Below are 25017 nucleotides of genomic sequence, written 5' to 3' on the forward strand. Positions count from 1 at the left end.
GGAAGAGAAAGAAAGAAAGAAAGAAAGAAAGAAAGAAAGAAAGAAAGAAAGAAAGAAAGAAAGAAAGAAAGAAAGAAAGAAAGAAAGAAAGTTAAGATACCAGCTTATGTGCTTATTGTGTCCCATATTTTTCATTCACATCATAGTTCATATTCTATTACGGGGTTAGTGAGCACCTCAACACTGGACTTGGTGTATAAGAGCAAAGATGAAGCCTATTTTGTTTATCACTGCAAGACCCAGTGCTTGACAGAGTGTCTAGCTACTAAAAAAAAAAAAAAAAAAGTCTGAAAATTTTGTTGCTTGTAGGAACAAATGAATAAATTCTCATATTAAAGTGGAAAGTGGGGCTGGGAAGGTGGCTCAGTGGTAGAGCACTTGCCTTGCATGCATGAGGCCTTGGGTTCGTTTCCTCAGCACCATATAAGCAAAAAAGAAAAAAGCCGGAAGTGGCGCTGTGGCTCAAGTGGTAGAGCGCTAGCCTTGAGCTGAAATGCTGAGGGACAGCGCCCAGGCCCAGAGTTCAGGCCCCACAACCAGTCCCAAAAAATAAATAAATAGATAAATAAAAATAAAGTGGAAAGTGGAAACGCACACAGGATTTCCCTTAGCTCCAAAACTAGATCCAACCTGAGGAGTGAATGTAAAAAAAGAATGGTCCTCCACCCCACCTAAGCTTTGTAAAAAAAAAAAAAATGCAACTTTCAATACAATCGAAACATATTTTTAATTTTGGATCCATGATGTGGAAGACCATCCACAAAATAGCAATCTTTGTATATGCTGCACTACTCGGCTGGAATTGATTTATCTGATTTCTAAGATCTATGGATTTCTAAACTCATTACCCTTGTCTTAAAAATAGAATTGAGGTTTTTATAAGTCTTGGTGTACATGGTACTAGTATAATACCCAAATCAGTCATTTCTGTAAATGGTAGGGAGAGATAACTAAGCTTTAACACTTATGGAATATTTATAGTTTATGATTCAAAATTAAACCTGAAGGAAAGTACCAATTGACTTGGAAGAAAGAGAAAAAAATCAAACTCCTGTACTTACAGCTTTTGCAGCTTCTGAAAAGAATACTTTAGGTTTTGTCAGATCATCCTGCTTGTTGCTATGCTTTGTGTTCACACTACATTCCCTGATGCATTTGTTGAGATGGTACCGTACATCATGAATAACACAAATGAACTGTGGAATATGCTTTTATAGAGAAATATCTATATGCTACCTTGTATGGCAGGGAAAGAAACCAAAAGAATACTCGAAATAAAAATAGTGCTTGTGTTAACAGTAAATACTATATATCACACACAATTACCTTCCACTAGTTAAAATTATTTTAATACCTTTTCTTTGAGGAACAGGTTATATCTTTCTGAGGCTTTTACTTTCTTAACACTGTTCTCACATTATACTTGCTGGAAATTTTAGGAAATTAACATTTACTTGTAAGTATGAAGAATGCTGAACAGTGATTTGAAGATTCATATACTCTGGTACAAAATGCACTATTTATTTAATATCTTAAGCAAATTACCCTTGACTCTCCTAATAATGTTCATATTGCAATCTCTTAATTATTATTCTGGTAACCTTAGTAACTAATCATATGATCTAAGCTGGCTTATCCATTTTGAACTATAAACACAAACAAATGTAGACAAGCCATAATGAAATTACAGAACCACCCAATTTCATACTTGCACTGAAGTTCACAAATGTGTGGCATTAAAAGAACTGTGGTTACTCACCTTACATTCTTCCTGGAAAATATCTGTTCCAAAGTTAGTGAAAATCCCATACATAAAAAAAGAAGTGCAAAGCCAAATAAGATTTTTCTTCCCATTAAGAAATGAATGTTTCTTCAAACCAAGCACATCTGTTAATTCATAATGCAGAGCAGAAGCAGTACATGCTGTGTGACTGAAAGCATCAACCAATGAAAGGACAGCTCTCTCCGAATGTATTATGTGGGGAAGAGGAAGGGAGGGACTTGATCATGCTTCATTTAGACTATAAAGTGAAACTAATATTTATATTTGTTGTTATTTACCTAACTGAAAAATTACTAGGGAGCAGGTTTTCAGAGACAATACATTTGCCATGGTAACAAAACAATTGTTTTGTTACTATCATGTAACTCTTAATAGGGTTCTCATCCTAGTTTTCAAGAAGTTACTAGATCCTCTCTAATGTCTATGAAGTACATATATTTTACATGCATTTTCCAGGTGAATGAGTTGGTTAAAAAATATCTGGAACATAAATAAATGTGGATCTATATCCTATTTCATAGTTTTCCATTAAATTCATGACTGCTGAGAGACAATGAAGGTGATCTTGAAGAAAGAGCACAGGCTTTGGAGTCAAGCACTTAGTGCATCAGACTCACACTAAGCAAGTTGTTTTCCTTCCTATACCTCATTTCCTCCTCTGTAACATGGGGACAACCGGTGGCTCACACCAGTAATCCTAGCTACTCAGGAAGCTGAGATCTAAGGATCATAGTTCAAAGCCAGCCCGAACAGCTGTGAGATTCATATCTCCAATTAGCTGACAAAAAGCCAGAAGTAGAGCTGTGGATCAAGTAGTACAGCAGGAAAAAAAAGCTCAGAGAATCATGCAGACCTTGAGTTTAAGCACATACCACAGTACACACACAAAGAATTTTTGTGGCTGGAGGCAGTGGTTCGTGCCTGTAATAATAGCTAATCAGGAGGTTGAAGGTGCTAGAAACACAGTTGGAAGTGAGGCCAGGCCAGACAGAGAAAAATCTATGACAATCTATCTCCAAAAGAATCAACAAAAAGCCAAACTGTAAGCATGGCTCAAGCAGTAGAGTACCAGCTGATCACATAAAAAGGTTCTGAGTTTAAATTCTAGAAGTACATAGAGTTAGGAGCAGGTCTCAAAGTAGTAGAACACCTGCCTGTCAAGGACAGGTCCTAGGTTCAAACACCAGTACCACTGAAAAACAAGTTATTGTAACGATTGAGATGGCAGATGAAAGTCTCTTCTTACTTCAGTGCTCAGCCAAGCAGAGTATCTATTTTTATTCCTTCTTTGCTTGTCTCTACTCCCACTCTTCTCTCCAAAGACCTGCAAAACAAAATACAGTATGATGGAACAAACAACAATATCCCTAAAAGTTGTTTGACATTTTTAAGAATACAATTTAAATGCCACAGTAAAGAAATTCTCTTCTAAAATAAAGCATCAGCCTTTTGAACCCCTAGGGAGCTTGACTTTTAGTTTCCTCTTGGTACTGGTTTAAATCCCGGGGTTTAAATCCCGGGCTAGATGGTTGATTTTCAGGCCCTATACACTTGAGTCATATGCCCGGTCCTTGAGCCACACCCCTAATCCTTTGTGGTTTAGATATTTTTGAGATGGAATCTCATGTTTTTGCTCCAGTGAGCCTAAACCAAGGCCTCCTTGAATAACAAGAATCAAGAACAATATTGTTCAACAGAAATATATATATATATATGAATACATGAACTTAATTTTAATAATATATTTATTTAACTCATCTGAAACAGTAGTGTCAAACATTATTTTTAAAGAATCCTTAATAAGATTTTTTTCTCCAAGCCTGAAATCAATACACTTACAATTCACAATACAGACCAGCTAAATTTCAGATGCTATATAAACACACCAAACTCACAGCCACTGACTAAACCATGCAGATACAAAATATCTCTGCAGTTGGCAAAGCAGAAGTTCCCAGTCTCTCATGGTGGCAGTGGCAGTGCTTGCTCCTCAAATCCCAGTGAGGAGGTGAGAGCTCAAGACCGGTTTGCATTGCACTGAGATTGAAAAGCCATAATGTTAGCCCCTGAGTATTTGTTTTATTTTGGGTCCGGTCGTGGGCCTGAACTCTGAGCCTGGGCGCTGTCCCTCAGCTCTTCAGCTCAAGGCTAGCGCTCTAGCACTTGAGCCACAGCGCCACTTCCAGCTTTTTTTTTTTTTTTTTGCTTATGGGTGCTGAAGAATCGAACCCATGGCCTGAAGCATGCAAGGCAAACGCTTTACCACTGAGCCACCTTCCCAGCCCCACCCCTGAGTATTTGTATAAGCCTCTTTCATAGAAATATTCTCAGATGATGGTTTCAAATACCAACAAATAAAATTTTAAATCAATTGTATGTCCAGATATGCCTAAAATTTATTATAGCATTCTTCCTGTTGTTGAAAGACTCTACCACTTTGCTAAGAATATTCAAGGCAGAATAATTAATAGCTAGTTAAATTTCACACGGGTTTCAGAATAGGATTCACACTTAAGATGTGATTGTATGAGAATAGCTCATCTTGTGACTTTGAAGGAGAAAAGCAGCAGCAAAAAATGCTAATTGTATAGCTGCAGGGTGTAAAGCACTCAAATCTTACTTGCCTCCTGTTGTACCTGCCTGTTCAGATTGCTCCAGAGTCTCTTTCAAGAACTGTGAGAAGGCTGACATTTTACCCACTTAGAAGCTGGCCACTTAGAAGATAATAAGTTGGGCTGCCAGTTGTATACATGCTGGCAGAAGATAAAAGACTCCTGAATTAGAAACAAAGGATTTTGTTACCACACAGTAAACCACATGATTATCATTACATCCATGTCTGTGTCTCATGCCTATGGAGCAATGCATAGGCCCTGATAGTATCCATACTGTGCTTCATTTCAAGAGAAAACCCCTGAGCTTGATGCTATCGATTGGCTATGTAGTGTTCCTATGTGTTGAAGGTGTGGTCTCTATCTGTTAGCACTACCAAGAGGTGATTGGTTCTTGAAAGTGTTAACTTCATCTGTGGATAACCCACTGATGACTTCATAGATTAATAGGCTCTTAGAATGTGGGGCCTGGCTGGAGGAAGTAGGTTCCTGGAGGTGTGCCCTTGAAGAGTGTTTCTTAGTCTTCACCCCTTTGGGCTTTCTTTGCTCCTGGCTGCCAAGAGGTGAGAAGCCTCCTCTGCTACATGCTTCTTCCATGGTGATGTTCTGCCAAAATGAACATCCTCTCTCTTAAGTTGTTCTCAAGTATTTTGTCATGATGATGAAAATCTAACACACTTGAAGAGTCCCACTGTATTGTAAAGTTTAGTGAGGCCACCTGACCTTTGCTCTGTAGGGAAATTCAACTTCTATCTTCCAAGGCTATAAACAAATCTGCCACTTGCTACAGAACGAGAACTATTTCTATTTTTCAAGGCTATTCACTGTGAAAGAGGGGCAAAATACAGAAGAAAGATGAGTGCCTCACTCATAACATATACAGAAAACGTAGAGGCACATGCAAATTTTTCCTTCAACAATTTGAAAACAGGAAGCTGTATATCTATGCAGCCTTCTTCTCAACTAAAAAGAACTCCAATCAGCTTCTTTATTTTCTGGTTTGCAATGTATTTCTAAATCAATGTTACTTGAAATATTGAATATAAAAATCTATCTTTCTATAATCATATACAATCATATATATACATATATGTATATGTATATATATACCTGTAATCACATATATAACCATGTAGAGCTGCATTCCTATGGGTAAAAAGATGTCTGAAAATCTGACTGAAGATTTAAGATTTAAGACTCATATAGCAAATGCACAGTCTCTATTTATCTACTACATACCCTCAGATCAAAAATTGTATTAGTCAAATGTTAAAGTATTGATCATTTTCTTTTCGCAGTTACTCAAAATCCAAATCAATCTACCTCCCACAAAGCCTACAACGGCACGACCTCTGCCACTCTTTCTCATTACATTTGATGCCAGCTCTTTCTTTTGACCATATTTCAATCACATAGACTTGCACTGGGCATTTTTTTTATTTGTATTCAAATGTATTTTCAGGAAGATTTCAAGATTTGGGCATTTTTTTTGCATCTGAATGATTATGCATGTATACTTCCTCCTAGGGATTACCTCACAACTTAAACGTATTCTATTCACTTTCATCACAATTTTTATTGTTACCATATATCACAATTTACACTTAAAACATTTTTATGCTGTTTCCTAGTCAAAAAATTTGTTTTATAAAACCCAAGGAGTATGTCTAATTTACTAATGAAATTAGTACTCATAATTCACAGAATAAATGAATGAACCTAATGAAAAATGCTACATAATTGATTCCTACTTTGTGCCACATTAACTATGACTCCCACCAGAGCCTGAATTTTTAGGTAAGTATAATTGGAAAATCAATTCCGTATTTTTACTAGTGAGTCACAACCATATGGCATGAAGTGGAAATAAATTATGAAATAACATCAAGGTTATACCACTTCACTAGCAAAATATCAAAGTCCACATTTCTTGCTCCTGTGAGTTGTGCTTAAGAGGGGGCCTAGCATATAACTATCAAGTTCCAGCCTAATTCCTGCCATGATTCCCACCCATTTCCATCAGATCAACTTCTGAGTTGATTAGAATCAAGATAGTAAATTAAGTAATTAAAAATTCTTTTAATTTAAATGTTGATGTTTCTCATTTTAGATTTCACTTTCACTTCATGGAACATGGATAATGTGCAAGATTAGTAAGACATGTTCATGTTGTAAACTACTTGAGCTAAATGGAAACAGAAGTCCTACTCTTGCATAAGTTTGCCCATTCAACAAACATTGGTTGACTAGGAGTTGTTTTTTTTTCTTGCTTGCTGTTTTTGTTTACTTTTCCTTTTGTCTGGTTCATTTATCTATCTTTGGGAAGATAAGAGGGGCACAGAAATGGAGGGACAAAGGGAGAACAAATGCAGCAATGATACTCACTATACATGATGTTGAAAAATTGTGGGTGGAGATGGGAGGGAAAAATTGTGAGAGTGGGAGGGGAAGGGGTGACATTGTCCAAAAAGAAATGTATTCTTTATCTGACTTATGGAACTGTAACCCCTCTGTACATCATCTTTACAATAACACTTAAAAATACATGAAGAAAACAAACAAACAAATAAATGTGATTGGTATTGTGCTAGATTCTTTACCAGGAATATATTTTTTGGAGGGTGGTCCAGTCATGGGGCCTGAACTCTGGGCCTGGGCAATGTCCCTCAGCTCTTCAGCTCAAGGCTAGCGCTCTACCACTTGAGCCACAGTGCCACTTCTAGCTTTTTTCTTTTTGCTTATGTGGTGCTGAGGAATCGAACCCAGGGCCTCATGCATGCAAGGCAAGAGCTCTACCCCTGAGCCACCTTCCCAGCCCCTTTACCAGGAATAGAAAGCTTAAAAAACAAACAGCCCAGCTAAGTGCCGGTGGTTCACGCCTGTAATCCTAGCTACTCAGGAGGCTGAGATCTCAGTGTCGCTGTTCAAAGCCAGCCTGGGCAGGAAAGTCCATGAGATTCTTATCACCAACTAGCCACCAGAAAACCAAAGTGGTCTGTGGTTACAGTGGTAGAGCGCTAGCCTTGAACTGAAGCGAGCAGTGACAGCTCCCTGGCCCAGAGTTCAAGACCCATGACAGACAAAATAAAATAAAATAAAAATAATAAAAGCAAAAAACAGCCCTTGCATACAATAATATGTAGAAATGTAAATACATAACTGCTCATAGCAAGTAGCTTTAGAATTTGCACCCAGCAAACCAATAAGCTTTTTGGGGCCAGTCCCTCCTCCACCCTAGGCAACAATTGATAAAAGTAAATAAAACAGAGGGACAAGAATAGAGAAAAGACACCTCTGTAGGGATTTATGCCACTTACATCGTCAAAGAACTATTATTTCAAATATTTGCTAAATGATATATTTAACGTTGCAGTAGAGGTCTTCAGTAAAATGGAAAGACCTCCTCCACCTTCAAAGATTTTCTCATTGGGTATCTCTAAGAATACCCACCTTGACAGAAAAGGAAATCAGAATTTTAATTCACTGGAATAAAATGCACTTTGAGAATATGTGCCACATGATGCTTGAGGGCCCCATTTATAACAAGAGCATAATATTTTTTTGGACAGAAACTGTCACACTTGAAGAGAGAAAACACTATATGACACTATTTAGTGATAAATCTAAGATATTATTTTCTAAATAGACAATATAAATTTGGAAATTTTAATTGAAAAGCCATCTATGTAAACTTTAAAGTTCATGTATATATGAGCACATTGTTCCACAGTATGTGAGGTGACCACATTGTAGGATTATTCATTACAGCTATCCTCATAAATCATAAGACTACATGTTCAAAAGTAAAATTTTTAACTCAGAAAAATTACTACTGTCATTTTGCATGACTACATAAATCCTTCATTTCTTGTTTTTATCCCCTTTCTTCCTTCTTCCTTTGATTCTTTTTCAATTTAAGAGGAAAAAAGTCTTGCTCTCTATAAAATCCTTTAAGCAATAAAAATCAATATGAAATGTCCAAATTTATGCTCACTTTGATAGTTTTATATATTATAATCATTTATATGCTGGGTTTTTTTATAATCTAGAAATAATTTTGATGAATATTTTACTGTGAGATGTGTCACTTGGATCACAAGAGATCAACTGTCCCCCACTGAATTCATAGCACAGATCTGGTTCAACTTAATTTTTACATCTCTCCAGGGAAGAAGATTCTAAAATTTAATATCCCCAGGCAGTGAGGAAAATTATCTTTCTTTTCTTAGAATTCAAAAGGCCCCTGCTGAAATAGAAGCTTATTTTCCTTTGTTTGGTTCTCAGCCAACCTAGGGAACACCTGAAGAATAACATTAAATATGCATATTAAAAGTATAGCTCTCTTCCACGAATTTCACAAAGGGCATCAAGGAACAGCTTTGTCAATCCTCCCTAGATCTGCACAGAGGTTTAATTATAATATCAGGATTTAAAAAAAAGCAGCCTGAATTTTAGTAAGATTACATGGAAGCATACACTTGTTTCTTTATTTCCACCTTCGAATAGATGTGAGAAGAAATAATCACTGCACCAAACAGCAGCTGGAATGAAAGGATAAGAAATCTCATTCATTTTGGATAAAGGAAAAATTATATTTAATAATTTAATCAGGTAAAATGAAACACTCAACATTCATCACCAGTAGTTACACAGAGCATGTAATCATAGGTCTTGCTCTCACTGCTTCTTATTCTCACTTAAAACTATGATTTCAACTTGTCACATTTCCATAGCAACTGCTGCCTCGAATTTTGTAGTTAAAGCACCAGGAATAATTTCTAACTAGGCTAAATGCTCCCACATTAATTGTCAACTTGCTAACCTTTCTCCAGCATCACTGGGTGTGGTGGTGCATGTAATCTCAGAACTGAGACATGAGGATCTTGGCTTTGTCTGGGCTACACAGTTACCTATGTCAAACAAATAAACAATAACAACACAAAGGAAGCAAGCATCACCCTAAATCTCACCAGCTGATCTAATTTATGATGACAGATCATTCTCAGTTGAGGGAAGTGGGCATCTCAAAAAAATAAAAATATACTTTACCCCACCTGTGTGCTAAATTAATTGAGAAATAAAAGCATACCCCCTTAAATATCTCCTATCATACTATAAAAGGCCAGGATTATGAAAAGGTTAGTATAGGATCAAAAGGGATTGTAATTAAATTTCTCTCCTGAGCAGACAGAGATGGCAGCCTATAATGGCAAGACTGGCTCTCATTTAGGTTAGAGAGGCCCTGCCTGGGAGAAACAAGAGAAACAGATTCCCCCAGGGCAGGCTCAGTTTCCAAAAGAGAAAAGGAAAAAGGTGAAGATGTCCAGACTATTATTCCTAAAGTTGTCACACCCCACCTCTCCTCTCATGGATGGAATAAATGACAGATACCAGTTCCATTAGCTGGACTCCTATCTGGAAGAAAACGCAGTAGGAAAAATGGAAAATTATTCTCTTTTCTCCGCCAACTCAACAACACTGCAAGAGCTAACAAATACCAATTTTTTTTGTAACATCTCTTGCAATTTGAAGATAAGTCAGAAAATTATTACAAGAAAATATTTTCATCATAACAATTACAATCCTTGGTTTTCCCGATATTTCACTGCTTAGAAAACTATTTTCTATTTTGTGTCATGTTTATTTAATATTCATTAACATTTTTCACCTAAATTTAAAAGAATCAAACCAATATGAAAACCAACAAACACGTTTTGATTGAACAAATTATCTACTGGAAGTCTGTTTCTTCTTTGTTAAAAGCCAAATAATGGCATGTACAGCAGAGGAATCATTTAGAGGTTTAACAGAAATTATATGTGAGATCCTTCATAACCCTGTGCCTGGCACTAATGTAGTACTCAATGCACATTAGTGATAGCCAGGGAGTCTTTTCCTTTTTCTTTAACTTTTCAAGCTGATTCTTTTTTTGAGGAGTCTAATGAAGAAATTTAGAGTGTAATATCAAAGGATAACCCCATTTCCTTTTAGGTCCCAACTGAATTGAGTTTTTCATCAGGAAGTGAAAATTTCAAATTTTGAAACAAAAATAAAACCAATATAATAAACAAAAATAAAATATTGCTCTTTCTTCTCTTATCTAATGTATAGTAACTTTTGGCGAATAACACCCATTGACCACTGATTAATGCCTTCTTTGTGAGGGTTTCCTGTTCTTTTCATTTATAGAAATACTTTGCTTCCCCAAGTTTAAGGATTTAAAACTTTTAGCCAGGTGCTCGTGGTTCCTGCCTATAATCTTAGTAACCAGGACACTGATCTGAAAATTGCAGTTAAAGCCAAATGGGGCAGGCAAGTCTGCGAAGTTCTTATCTCTGGTTAATTACCAGAAAACCAGAAGTGGACCTGTGGCTCAAAGTAGCAGAGTACTTGAGTGAAAAAGCTTGGCCAGGCCTTGAGTTCAAGCACCACTACCAACAATTTTTTTTTAACTTGGTTAAAAATTTTTAGTGATTATATTTAATTTGTGTCATCTCATCTTTTACAAAAATTAATTTATTTTAAAACATTTCAGTTACAAATTGTATATATATTTTCAGTATTCAACATGTTTTAAAATATGTATACAGTAAGGACTGGCTCAGGCTGATTAGCGTACATATTACTTCAATAGTGATCATTTTTGTAGTATGAACAATTAATATTGATTCAACAACTTCCAAGTATAGTTTCCATGTTACTTGTTATTCCTTCTAACAAAATTTCTTATCACTTGACTTATGTTTCTTGATCCTTTGTATTAGTGATTTCCAAAGCACCAATTTACTTTCTAACTCCATGAACTTGAATTTTTTTTCCTTTTTTTTGGGGGGGGGGGGTCCGGTCGTGGGGCCTGAACTCTGGGCCTGGGCACTGTCCCTCAGCTCTTCAGCTCAAGGCTAACACTCTACCACTTGAGCCACAGCACCACTTCCGGCTTTTTTCTTTTTGCTTATGTGGTGCTGAGGAATCAAACCCAGGGCCTCAGTCATGCAAGGCAAGTGCTCTACCACTGAGCCACCTTCCCAGCCCTTTAATTTTTTTCTTGTTGATTGTTTGGGGGGGTCCTGGGGCTTGAACTTGGTGCTTGGGTGCTGTCCCTGAGCCTCTGTAGTTCAAGGATACCACTCTACCACTTCAGCCAAAGCTCCATTTCTTGCATTTTCTGAGTAGTTCATTGGAGTTTCATGGACTTTTTTGCTCAGGCTGGCTTCTAACCGAGATAATCAGATCTCCTTGCCTCCTGAGTATCAAGGATTATAGGTGTGAACCACTAGTACTGGGCTCTTGTTTTGATATTTTGAGACAACATTTCGCTGTGTAGCCCAAGCTGGACTCAGACTTTCTACGCAGGCTGGTCTTGTACTCAATTTCCTGCCTCAGCTTCTCAATTGCTAGGATTAAGGGTATACAGCCTGGCACAAATTTAACATTTTTAGATTCCACATATAAATGAGATCATGCAGTGTTTACCTTTCTATGATCTCACTCCAAGCCATAGCTTTTCATAATATCTGTCTGATGACTTTCCTGACCCTCAGATCATATATCTACTTGCCCACTTCACATCCTGGCTAACAGGCACCTCAAAGTTAAAGCATTCTATATAGAACTCTTAATTTCCTCTCAAAAAAACCTGTTCTTCAGAATTTCCCCCTCACTAATCATCCGAATGCTCATTTGAAAGCAGAGGCTGGTAATAAATTTCACAACCTAGTCCTCAGCAAACTCTGTTCACTGTACCATTAACAAAATCTAATCATTTTTTTTTATCACCACCGAGGTACACAAGAATATCATTCCCATCTTTACAATTATTTCCTCACCAAATGACCTCAGGATTCCTTTTTTTTTCCCTCTCACAACAGCCGGAGTAATCCCATAAAAATATAAATCCTATTTTGACAGTATCCAGCTCAACACTTTGCAACGGCACTCAGCCAAAAGAAGAGTTAGCCAGGCTGTGCTATGGTACACATAAATACACACACACGCACACACAGTCCCCTCTCACTTTACACGAAGGAATACAAGCTCTCTCTCAACTGCTGCAACGTCAGTGCACAAAGGCCTTCTAAAACCTCTTTTTTTGTCGGCCGTGGGGCTTGGGAAGCTTGGATTTCTAATGACTACACAACGTCGTCTCACCAAACTTCACAAGTTACTGCGCCGAGAACGTCTAAGAGAGAGCGCGAACTAAGGCGGCGAAGTGTACAGTTCCAGCTCTCTCTCCTCCCACTCTAGCAAACGCCAAGGCCCGCCCCCTCCAAGGTCCGCCCCGCCCCTCCCGGGGGTTGCCAGGGGCGCCTGCACCGGGGACGATGTTGCGCAAAGTATTCTGGAACTTGTAGTCCTCGTTCTTTCTGTCTCTCACCGGAAAAAGAAACATCAATGCACATTTAAGAAAATTACACCGTGCGCAGAGTTCCGACTCAGAAAAGTGGCGCCAATACTTCAGATGGCAACATAGGCATCGACTTTGGGACAGGCGCCGCATAGCCAGCTGCGATGGGGTCCTTAGCTAGGTGGGCGGGGCTCCGCTCGCGGTGGCTTGTGGCTCCTTCCGGGAAGGCCTCTCTCTTTCGCTCAGGCCCGTGGCGCCGGCAGGATGGGTGAGCGGTGCGGGGTCGCGCTGGGGGGGTGTTGGTGGGGACTTGGGGGATCCCGGGAGTGAGCAGGCGTGTGGAAGCCGAGTTAAGGGATGGGGGTTCACCGGGGTTTCGGTTGTTGCCGGGGAAATAACGCCGGGTGGCGCAGGGCCCGGCGCGGAAGGAGCGCATGTGGGCCGAGGCCGCGTGGGTCGCGCCGCGGGGCGGGGAGAGCTGCGGCCCGAGCTCGTCGCGGAGCCCTAGCTTCGGGGAATGGCGCCCCCCGGAGCGCCTCGGGCCCCTGGAGCATTCGTTGGGGGCGAGGGGGAGGTCGTGGAGGGGCTGGGGTCGGCGGGCCCGAGGCACTTGGCTTAGGGGGTGTCATCCAGGTGAGGCCAGTTTTGCGAGCCATTGACAGGCATAACAGTGACTTAACTTACAGGCAAGTGTCGCGGTCTTCGTACTGCCCGGAAGCTCCGCAGTCACCGACGTGACCAGAAGTGGCATGATAAACAGTACAAGAAGGCCCATTTGGGCACAGCCCTGAAAGCCAACCCGTTCGGGGGCGCCTCCCATGCAAAGGGAATTGTGCTGGAGAAAGTGTAAGTGGAAAAGCCCCACTGTTTAAACGTGCCCTCTTCAGAGTTCTTACAGGGCTTTTGGGTGGTCATGTTCATTTGGGGCATTTAAGGGGTCTATAGAGCAGTGTTGAATTTAAAAGTTGATTTCGTGTTTTTTGAAAAAAAGACCCTTTAATCAGGTGCTTGAATTACCGATTCAGCCATATGAATTGGGTTTGGCTTAATGATGGTTCCATAGTGTTCTCTCACAGTAGTGGGATTCGAATTTGAACTTCTGCTGCCTAGTGTGGCGGGGAGCAGCTGTGCTAGGGTTTGAGCCAGGTCCTCAGTTCTGAGTAAATTTTTTTTTTTTGTCCTGAGGCTTGAACTCGCGGTCTGGGCACTGTCCCTGAACGATTTTGTTCAAGGCTATAGCACTATTACTTTAAGCCACAGCTCCACCGTCCGGTTTCCTAATGGTTGATTATTCTCATGGCTTTTTCTTCCTTGGGCTGGCTTTTTTTTCTTTTTATTGTGAAACTACTGTACAGAGGGGTTACAATTACATAGGCAAAATGAGTACGTTTCTTATCAAGCATTGTAGCCTCCTCCTTTGTTTCCCCTTCCATCCTTCACCCCACCCAATTCTCCCCGTTCCCTCCCCCCCCCCAAAGTTGTAAAGTTCGGTTTTGGACATAAGGATTTGTGCATCTCATTCTTGCAGTGGGTCCACGAGTATCCCTAGTTAAACGATTTGTTTTTCCACTTCCCCTCCACAAATTATACCGACATGAAATACAGTGAAACAGTTGTTATAAAATGGTGGAGAGACTTACAAAGTAAAAAAGAAATGATCTTATAAATATGTTAGAAATAATCGAGTGAAAGAAAAACATTTGAATACATATCTTAGGGTTCATTTCCCTAACATCAACCTCAGACATATACTAGATATTGCAAATAAGGGAAACCATGGGACCTATGTTTCTTTGGGCCTGGCTTACTTCACTGAATATAATTTTTTCCAAGCCTTTCCATTTCCTAACAATGGGGCAATGTCATTCTTTCTGACGGAGGCATAGAATTCCATTGTGTATATGTACTTGGGCTGGCTTTGAACCTAGATCCTCAAGTATCAACCTCCTGGATTGGTAGGGCTAATTACCATTTAATTATGAAACTTAGTTTGAGAGAAACTTGGTTGAAATTACAGAATTGGAAACTGAAAATTTCAATGTATTTCTGCTTAATGTATGTGGCTATTTTGAAAAGCTACCTCACTTTACTTTCATTTGTCTTTTAGAGGAGTTGAAGCCAAGCAGCCAAATTCTGCTATCAGAAAGTGTGTCAGGGTGCAGCTGATCAAGAATGGCAAGAAAATCACAGCTTTTGTACCCAATGATGGTTGCTTGAATTTTATTGAAGTGAGTATTCATAATGTAGGGTTTTTTTTGGAGTGGGTGGCTTTCCAGTTTTTTAATCTGAATAGGAGTTACATGAAGGGGTATCCTGTGATTGCCACTAACATCCCAAGTAAACTTACTATTTTATTTCAGGAAAATGATGAAGTTCTGGTTGCTGGATTTGGCCGAAAAGGTCATGCTGTGGGTGACATTCCTGGAGTCCGCTTTAAGGTCGTTAAAGTAGCCAATGTGTCTCTTTTGGCTCTATACAAAGGCAAGAAGGAAAGACCAAGATCATAAATTTCAATGATAAAAATACAATAGTAATAAATTTTCATAGTCTGAAAAATATTTTGTATGTTATTCCTTTCTCGTGCATCCACAAGGTAATAATGTCTGCTTAAACGATTTTAGAGATGAAAACAACTTTTTCTTTTCCAATAATAAGAGGAACGTAGTTCAAGATAACATCCTCATAGAATATATGGAAGTTGGGGGGAGAGGGAGTGGGGAAAATGGGGTGGGGGGCAGGGGGAGGATGGGAAGGGGAAACAAGGGAGGAGGCTACAATGCTTGATGAGAAATGTACTCATCTTGCCCATGTAGTTGTAACCCCTCTGTACTGTATTTTCACAATAAAAGAATATATAGAAGTTGAACAAATGCATAATCTAGTATATTTAGGAAACTCATTGAATTTGTAATGGTACTTAAGCAGTCCTCAGATTGTTTTCATTGAGCAGGGATCCTGGAAGTCCTTGGAAAACGCACATTCTCCAGTCTTCCAAGGTGGATTAAATGATTCCAGTAGTCATTAGACAACTTGATGGAAATATGTGCTAAACTGATTGAAGTATATGAGAGAAAAGATTAAGAGCAGAAGAGACATTTATGGTGTGATACATCTTAAGTGGCCTCGTGTGTCAATTTTGGAGGCTCACAGTGAAAAGTATGCTTTTGGCATTGGGATCAGATGGTACTTCCCACAAATCTGAAATTTTTTAAGTTAAGCTCCAGTGGTTTACACCTGTAATCAAGAGGCTGAGATAATGAGGATTGTGGTTGGAAGCAACAGGCAGGGAAGTCTGAGACTATCTCCAATAAACTCATAAAGCTGGAAGTGGCTCAAGTGGTACAGTGTTAACCCTGAGCAAAAGCTCGGACACCCCCAGGACTGGCAAAATAAATGATAGGGGTATTGGGCTAGAGATTTAGGTTGGTGACCTGAGAATTGCTAATCCTCTTAAGTGTTCATAATTTGGCCAACAACAGTATACCTCTGGTCACCTCTGTGCATCTCTCATTTTAGACCTTGCTAATCACCAGGTGTCTTAGTGCATTTGTGCTTGTCCCTAAAGTGTTTCTGCATTTGCACAAGGGCAAAAAAGATCCACATCTTGATTTACCCCTCCCCACCCCAGTACATTCTAACAAGTGTAATTGCAGTCAGTGCTAGCTTAAGTGGACATCAGTGACCCCCAACTCTCCCTACTTGGAGATATTCTTTCTCTTAGGAGTGGACGCCTAGAAGTGGCCACTTAAGTTACTTGAGGTATTGGAGTCAGGCAGCTCTGCCATTGGGACTCCTTGTAACTGAATGCACAGATAATGCAATTTGTTAGCTCTAATCCTGATAGGTTTAAGGATGGGAGCTGGCAAAGGAATCCCTGATGGTCTTAGTCTCTGAGAGAGACAGCAGTGTTGCAGTAACTGTCCTCAGCTTTAAACTCCAGCTCTTAACTGAAATTGTAAATACATGTGGGTGAACAGGACATCTGAGATGGCTTCCATGGTCTTGAATGTAGCCCAGAACAGTTTCACAGTCCAGTGGCAGCTAGATTGACATACCTCTTCTGGTGCCTCAATTCCAAGTATCTGAAACAGATCTTCGTTCCTTCTGCCTCTAGCCCATCCTCACTCTGAAACTGAAGCCTTTTGCTATCAAGGTGCTGTACGAAGACAAGTCTGGGTGAGAATAAGAAGGCACTTAAGAAAAGTCCCATTAACTTTTTTGTAGATATAGGAAAACTGACTCAAGAATTTGTGTGAAAGGGAAAGAACTAGAATTTTAATATTGATAGTGAAGACTAAAGGTGGAACCGTCACAAAACCTGATTTCAAGGATTTTGAGCTTTATCAATTACTAGTATTAAGTGGAAGAGAGACAAACTGATGAATGAAATAGATAAGAAATCCATAGATATGCCAAAAGTATGTTCAACCTTTTCATACCTTGTGTGAAGTTTAACTTAAAATGGGTCAAATACCTATCTGAATGTTAAACTATAACACTTAACCAAGTTAGCTTGCTCACTATCTTTCCCTCCCCCCATACGCACATGGATGTTGCCATTTGGAAAGCAGGATGAGGAAAAATTTTGCAAATTCTTGGGAACTCTATATATGTATACATAAACATTTGAGTATTTCATCTGTGTAAGCTCTATTTGCTCAGCAAAGCTCAAAACAAATTGGAAATTGTTAAAGCAACAAAATTAATCATTTAGTTCAAACTGAGGGAACATCAAAATTTACCCAAGCCACTTGCTAGATTAGAGATACGTCAGCCTTCTGGGAAACAGATTTTAGAGTATTCCAAGGAAACTCTTAACAAGCTAACAGATTCAGCTGTTAATGACTGTTGAGTTTCCCTACATGAGGGAACCATAGATTTTATTCAGCCACCTCATCTTAGAGATTGGAAGCCCACAGAAGGTAGCTCTTAATTTTTTTTTTTTTAAGTTACAAAGGTGTACAGAGGGGTTTTACAGTACGTGAGTCAGGTAAAGGGTACATTTCTTTTTGGACAGTATCAGTACCTTCCCTTGCTCTCCCAGTTTTTCCCTACTGCTCCCACTCACAAGTTGTATAGTTCATAGTATCTAGTGAGTATAACTGCTGCAATTGTTCACTCTTTGTCCCTCCATTTCTGCGCTCCTTACAAACAAGACAAGGAGAAGAAAACAAGCAAACTCAGGTTTCCATTTCCTATAGTTTATTTCAACAAATATTTTGTATTATCAGATGCACATAGGCATTGTGCCTTTATGTTCCTCTCAAGAGTATCCTCCTTTAGTTTAACTTATAAAGTCTCAAAATATTTTTAAAAATAATTTACTCGTGCTGGGAAGGTGTCTCAGTGGTAGAGTGCTTGCCTTGCATGTATGAGGCCCTGGGTTCAATTCCTCAGCACCACATAAGCAGTAAAAGCTGGAAGTGGTGCTATGGCTCAAGTAGTAGAGTGCTAGCCTTGAGCTGAAGTGCCAAGGGACAGCACCAAGGCCAGAGTTTAGGCCCCACAACCGATTCCCTCTCCCCCCCCCCTCAAAAATTACTCAATTGTTACAGTTCGGACCAGAAAAATAGTCTGTCCTCCAAATGAAATAAATATTAGTCAGAAAATCATCCTGGTGCAAAAATAACATCTTACAAATGGGTACTTAGGTCAGCTCATAAATATGTGCTGAGTATTTAGTAAGTTTCTGGCTTGTACCTTGCAAAGGGAAGAGGGGTGGTAAAATACTGTTTATTAAAATGTGTTTATATGGAAATTCTGAAATATTCTAAAAAGTTCTGTTAAATATATGGCTTCCTTTTTCATTTTATGATGTAGCTGAGAGACAAGATTCTAATTTAACACATAAAAGATAGATGTAGGGGCTGGGAAGTTGGCTCAGTGGTAGAGCGCTTGCCTTGCATGCCTGAGGCCCTGGGTTCAATTCCTCAGCACCACATAAGCAAAAAGAAAAAACCCGGAAGTGGCGCTGTGGCTCAAGTGGTAGAGCGCTAGCCTTGAACTGAAGAGCTGAGGGACAGCGCCCAGGCCCAGAGTTCAGGCCCTATGACCAGACCCAAAAAAAAAAAAAAAAGATAGATGTAGCTGGGTGCCTGTCGTTCATGCCTGTAATCCTAGCTATTCAGGAGACTGAGATCTGAGGACTAGTTCAAAGTCAGCCTGGGCAGAAAACTCCCTGTAAGATTGTTTATTTAGGGGCTGGGAAGGTGGCTCAGTGGTAGAGTTCTTGCCTTGCATGCATGAGGCCCTGGGTTCGATTCCTCAGCACCACATAAGCAGAAAAAGCTGGAAGTGGCGCTTTGGCTCAAGTGGTAGGGCGCTAGCCTTAAGCAGAAGAGATGAGGGACAGTGCTCAGGCCCAGAGTTCAGGCCCCATGACCGACAAAAAAAAAAAAAAAAGATTATTTTTTATTGTAAAAATACTGTACCAGAGGAGTTATAGTTACATGAGAAATGTAATGAGTACATTTCCTATCTAGCATTGTTACCTCCTCCTTTGTATTTCCCCTACCATCCCTTTCCTCCCCACCGCCCCCAACTCCTCCCCCCCACCAAGTTGTAAAGTTCATTTTCAACACAGTGTCTTGTACATTTCATTGTTACAATGGATCAACCTATATCCTTATTTCAGCATTTTGTTATTTCTCTTCCCCTCCCCAAATTAGAAAAATGTATATACACTATTCAGGGCACCAGAATCAAATACAGTGAAAATGGGTTATACCATGGGGGAAAAACATGGTCCTGTAGGACTATTATCTCCACTTAACTACTCAAAAAAAAAACAACAAAAAAAAACACAGAAGTAGAGGCTGGGAAGGTGGCTCAGTGGTAGAGTGCTTGCCTTGCATGCATGAGGCCCTGGGTTCCATTCCTCAGCACTACATAAGCAGAAAAAGCTGGAAGTGGCGCTGTGGCTCAAATGGTAGAGTGCTAGTCGAGTTGAAGAGCCGAGGGAGAATGCCCAGGCCTAGAGTTCAGGCTCCACGACCAACCAAAAAAAAAATACAAACAACCCTCCCTCCCCCGGCCAAAAAATCCCAGAAGTAGTGCTGTGGCTCAAAGTGGTAGAGCACTAACCTTCAGCAAAAGAGCTCAGAGACAGTGCCTAGGCCCTGAGTTCAAGTGTCACAATGGACAAAAAAGTGTGTGTTTGTGTGTATCAAATGTCTGTAATGTCTATATTTCATCCTAGGAAAATGTGTAGTGACAGGATTTGGTCACAATGTCAAGTTGTGGGTAATATTCCTGGAATCTATTTAAGGTTGTCAAAATTGTTAACATTCCTTTATTGGCTTTGCACAAAGTCAAGAGACCAAAGATTATAAATTGTGATATTACCATAATATTTTTGCTAACAGATATTTAAATACTTTAGCCTATAAAATCTGTTTAAATAGAAAAAGTATTAACTTACATACTTACGACATTGTAGCTGGGGATTGTCTTCACAGGTTGTATTTCTGGTCTGTGAAACAGTTCCTAGCCTTATTTGGCCAACAGTGATATTTTACTTATGAGTATGTGATAATGATAAATGAATTTAAAGTTTATTAATTAAAAATTGGTAATTGCCCCCTCTGTACAGTGTGTTCACAAAAAAATAAAATAAAATAATAAAAAAAGAAAAAAGAAATGAATCAAAACTAGAAAAAAAATAAAATAAAAATTGGTAATTATTGTAATATCACCACAGGAATTTTAGAACAAAGTATGAAAAAAATAATTAGGTATTATTGATCACAAATTCTTATCTTGGGAGAAATTTATTTTCTAGAGTGATACATTTGAAGGGAGTTATGAGTGACAAGCAATATTTCCAATTACAACTGAGCATACTTAGTACTGTTGCTTGTTGAAACATGTTTTGTCCAGTAACAATTTGGGAACAGTGATATGAATAGTTTGTTTTTGTTAGAACATATCTTGTTTTGTCATCTAAATTCACAGAATTTTAAGATTTATTCATAATAAGAATTACTCTATGTGTGTGAGAGAGAGAGAGATTAAGGATGATCATTTTCCTGTTCTTCCATCCCTCATAGGTTAAAAGTGTGCCTCTCATTTATTTATTTATTTATTTTGGGTCCGGTCATGGGGCCTGAACTCTGGGCCTAGGCGCTGTCCCTCAGCTCTTTTTTCTTTTTGCTTATGTGGTGCTGAGGAATTGAACCCAGGGCCTTGAGCATGCAAGGCAAGCGCTCTACCACTGAGCCACCTTCCCAGCCCATGCCTCTCATTTATTGCATCCAGTAAATATTAGTTTATTTCATTCACTTGCTTTTTTGTTCGTTTGTTTTTGGGTCTGGTCGTGGGGCCTGAACTCTGGGCCTGGGCACTGTCCCTCAGCTCTTCAGGTCAAGGCTAGCACTCTACCACTTGAGCCACAGCGCCACTTCTGGCTTTTTTCTTTTTTGCTTATGTGGTGCTGAGGAATTGAACCCAGGGCCTCATGCATGCAAGGCAAGCACTCTACCACTGAGCCACCTTCCCAGCCCCTCACTTGTTTTTATTACATAGTCTTATATTTCTATTTAGAAATTTTTCCCTCGGTCACTATATGCCTCTTCCTCTTGCCATAACATATGTGTGTGAAGAAATACATTATAAATTGAATTAATGAGAGTTCTTTTATTTTTGTACTTCATACTTTTTGTAATCATTTTTGTACAATTTAATGGATTTCATTAAAAATATGTGCCATTTTCATAGTGGCTAGACTAACAACATCCCATCAACAGTATGTGAAGGCCCACTCCCGCATCCTCGCCAGAGTTTTCTGGGTTTTTTTGTGTTCTGTATGATATTGTCCAGGATTCTTGATCTAGGTTTTAGTCTACAGATGAGTTTTAAAGGTCTAGGAACCTTCTGAAACAGTGTTCAGAATATTCTAATTACTGTGTATGCCTGTACAAATACGTTTTTCTAAAAATGGGTTCTATTTATCTTTCAGGTTTTTTTTTTTTTTTTTGTCGGTCGTGGGGCTTGAACTCTGGGCCTGGGCGCTGTCCCTCAGCTCTTCAGCTCAAGGCGAGCGCTCTACCATTTGAACTACAGCGCCACTTCCTCTTTCAGGTTTTTCTAAGGGAGTCTTAGCCTAAGAACCAGTTGCTGTTTCAATCTATACAACAGTGAGCAGATTTAGTCATACCTTAAAATTTAATTGAGAACAGTCAAGAGAAGTTGCCTGTGTTTTGGTAGTGTTTATGAAATATCCCCAGTACAGTGAGGTTCTATGGATCGAAATATTAGTGGTTAGGTGCTTTACAAAGAAAACCAGCTCATTTAGTTCACATTTCTAGATATACTAAAGCATGGTGCTGATTTATGCTCAGCTCAGGAATTCATGGTGGCATTACAATGGTAGGAGTGCATGTAGAACAGAGATCTAAGGGAAGTGCAGGGCTTATATACAATAGCCTATATTTTAATATATTTTCTATTGTAAAGATACTGTACAGAGGGGTTACAGTCACATGAGTAAGGTAATGAGTACATTTCCTATAGATCATTGTTAGCCTATTCTTTAAAGAACTAATTCAGTCCCACATGGCCTGTCTGATCCATGACTATGATACCTGCGTCCATTTGTTAATGAGGGTGTGGCCTCATTCCTTTCCACTAGGCCCTACCTCCTACAGCTCCATCAACTCAACAAGGCCACATTGGGAACCAACCTCCCAGCATGTGAACTCGTATGAACCCAACCCAAAACCACAGCAGTGATGTAGGCTGCAGAACCTACCAAATGCACATTTGCACTGGCTGACCAAATAATGACAATCTTATAGAAAAGTTATCCCAAGACACTAGTGTTTAGTCAGAAAGTAGGTATAAATCCCATCCTCAGAAAAAAAAGCAGCAGAAAAAATGTTATTTTCAACATCTGAGAAAAGAATACAAGTTGACAAGAATAGATGAACTAAAACTGTGCAGCCTGCATCTAAACAAGTGACATGCTACGATTTGCTTAGTTGTGGAGACTGGGAAGTTCAAGATCAAGGGTGGTGAGGGCTTTCTTGCTGCAGGGTAAGATGGCAGAGCTGGGGGTGGTAGGGCATGCCTGTAGTCTAGCTACACTAGAGCTGAAACATGAAGATGGCAAATTTGAGGGCAGCTAGGATAACACAGCCAGGAAAAAAAAGGGGGCCTAGAGAGAGGGAAGAGGAGGAGGTAGAAACAGCAGGAAGCACCACATAGTATAAAGGTAGAGAAGAGGGAGGGAACCAAGGAGGAGGAGGAAAAACAACTGTAATAACCCGTGGGCCCCTGAAAATCAGCGGGGCCCAATAGTCAGTGCGGCCCCGTGGCCGGCCTGCTGGGGGGGCGGGGCATCAAGAGTCGAGCCTCACCTCTCCACAGACCAGGCCACCAGACAGAGCAGGGCTTTGAGAGGCTGACGTCACAGCCCCATGGGGCGTGGCATGCTACTGGAGGGGTGGGGCGTCAGGCCCCATATGGTGAGCTGTCAGGAAGTGATTGGACAGTGGGCGGCTTGGGGGAGGAGCATAAATGGCAGTTGGAAAACAGGGAAAAACCGTGAGAAGGACTGTTAGTTGGAGTTAGCGGGGAGGAAGGGGAGGAGTTGGAGTGGAGGAGACAGCAGGAGAGGAAAGCCTCCGGGGCAGGGCAGGCCTGTGAGTGCAGGGCACGCCTGGGAGGCCTTTCCGCCTTCCTCTGGAGAGGCCTGCGGAGAGGCGCCTCCGGGGCAGGGCAGGCCTGTGGCCTGTGGAGAGCGGAGAGGCCTGCGGTGGAGGAGGAAGGGGAGACAGGGGAAAGCCTTCCCCTTTGGAGCTTCGGAGGTCTGAGGTTTGGGGATTTGCAGACCAACTAATAGGTCGGGGTGGGGGGGGTCAGGTTTGGTGGTCGAGGCTGCTCTTGGTTTTGGGAATCTAGCCCAGGACAAGGTGGTCTCAGGACCCCTTTCTGGTGTAAACAGTGTAACTAAACTTTTGTCCACCTTTCACTGTCTGTGCCTCGATGGATGTCTCGCTCTCCAGAGGTCCTAAGTCAACTTTGTATAAGAAACCTCCATACATAATGAATCTACTCCCAAGATAATGCCATCAGTCCACTCCTGAGGGCAGAGTTCTCCAGGCCTATTCACCTGTTGATACTGTTACTATGGGGAAGAGTATATACTTTTAGGATACCCATTCAAACCATCTAATTTTTGTTTTAACTCAATAATCTGTATGAAATCTGCCCATTTTGATACACAGGTAGTAAAGTTCAATCCCCCTTACCTGCTATGTAGTCCGTTTTGTTTATCCATCTCCCTCCTGATAAGCAAGAGCCTGGGCCTGACTTACCAAGGAGGGGGCTGAGGAGACTCTCACTCCGCTGCTGGTATTGGGAGAAAGGCATCTGAAATGATAAGGTGAGTGGTATTTCCCAAAAGAAGAAAACAAGTTTAGTCCCCGGTGTCTGCAGAAATGGGACAAGGAGAGCTAGTCTAAGCCTAAGCAGGAACTAACCAGGTTAAAACTTTGACATAAAAACTGTCTTTCCTTAGATTCCACTCCAAGTTCTCAAAATATCTCAGAAATTGGTTTCTTTTCAACATTCTAATTTGGGTGAGTATACCACTTCACTACATTAGCCTCCTTGCCTTTATCTAGTTTCTCTTCCTTCTAATCCACCCAGTATAGTACTGCCAACTGAGTCTCTAAAACAACTCTATCTTTTGGTCACCATTATAGGTAATTCCCTTCAAGGCCATCCTGTTGGATCCTAATTATGGTTCCACTTTTGGCTCATCATGTATCCTAACTGAAATGTTGCTTCAAATTTTCCCAGTCCTGCAAAGTCCAATATTCCCATGGGATTCTTAGTCAGGGCTCAGTAATCACCTGCATATTCAAACATTCAACAAAGACTTACCGAGTGCTGTCAAGCAACATTCCAAGGTATAGCAAACTTGAAATAATTATGTATCAATTAGTGATATTCCTCCAGCACTGTTAAGGACTGTTTTTGCTATTCAGGTCTTTCATTATCCCATATGTATTCTTGGATTGCTTCTTCTATTTCATTAAAAGAATGATGGGGGAAAAATAATGTGCCAAAGACTACATATACTGGAGCAGTGATTTCTTAACTTATCAGGGTATATTTTCTGCTTCATAAATAATAGTGCCTTCTGGGGATTTGGAATTTCTTAGAAATCACCACAAAATAATAGGTTTTTTACTTATTATTATGTAGAGATAAATTGAATGTAGGAATACATGTGAATTTTCAGTTCATTAAAAAAAATTTTTTACCAAAAGGGA

The 25017-nt window shown here is 40.0% G+C and overlaps 2 protein-coding genes across 2 annotated transcripts in view; one reads left to right on the forward strand and one right to left on the reverse strand.

The window, feature by feature from the left end:
• The window catches only part of Atp6ap1l (ATPase, H+ transporting, lysosomal accessory protein 1-like), a 16892-nt gene extending 15038 nt beyond the window's left edge, over positions 1-1854 (reverse strand). The window contains exon 1 of the mRNA XM_013015851.1: positions 1760-1854. Coding sequence (XP_012871305.1) covers positions 1760-1854 — 95 coding nt within the window. The remainder of the gene's footprint in view (positions 1-1759) is intronic.
• An 11077-nt stretch (positions 1855-12931) lies between these two features.
• Rps23 (ribosomal protein S23) lies at positions 12932-15297 on the forward strand. The gene is made up of 4 exons (XM_013015948.1): positions 12932-13007; positions 13426-13585; positions 14847-14967; positions 15100-15297. The coding sequence occupies exons 1-4, from the start codon at positions 13004-13006 to the stop codon at positions 15244-15246; spliced, it is 432 nt and encodes a 143-aa protein (XP_012871402.1). The 5' UTR covers positions 12932-13003; the 3' UTR covers positions 15247-15297.
• Positions 15298-25017: the final 9720 nt, after the last annotated feature.

Source organism: Dipodomys ordii, unplaced genomic scaffold (genome assembly GCF_000151885.1).
Source record: "Dipodomys ordii isolate 6190 unplaced genomic scaffold, Dord_2.0 Scaffold28, whole genome shotgun sequence".
In the NCBI taxonomy this organism is placed as follows: domain Eukaryota; kingdom Metazoa; phylum Chordata; class Mammalia; order Rodentia; family Heteromyidae; genus Dipodomys; species Dipodomys ordii.

Bases quoted from the DNA above. Each gene is read 5' to 3' on its own strand.
- Rps23 (XM_013015948.1), top strand. The intron at 13,586-14,846 runs GTAAGTGGAAAA...TTTGTCTTTTAG, and splicing joins GGAATTGTGCTGGAGAAAGT to AGGAGTTGAAGCCAAGCAGC. The intron at 14,968-15,099 runs GTGAGTATTCAT...ATTTTATTTCAG, and splicing joins GTTGCTTGAATTTTATTGAA to GAAAATGATGAAGTTCTGGT.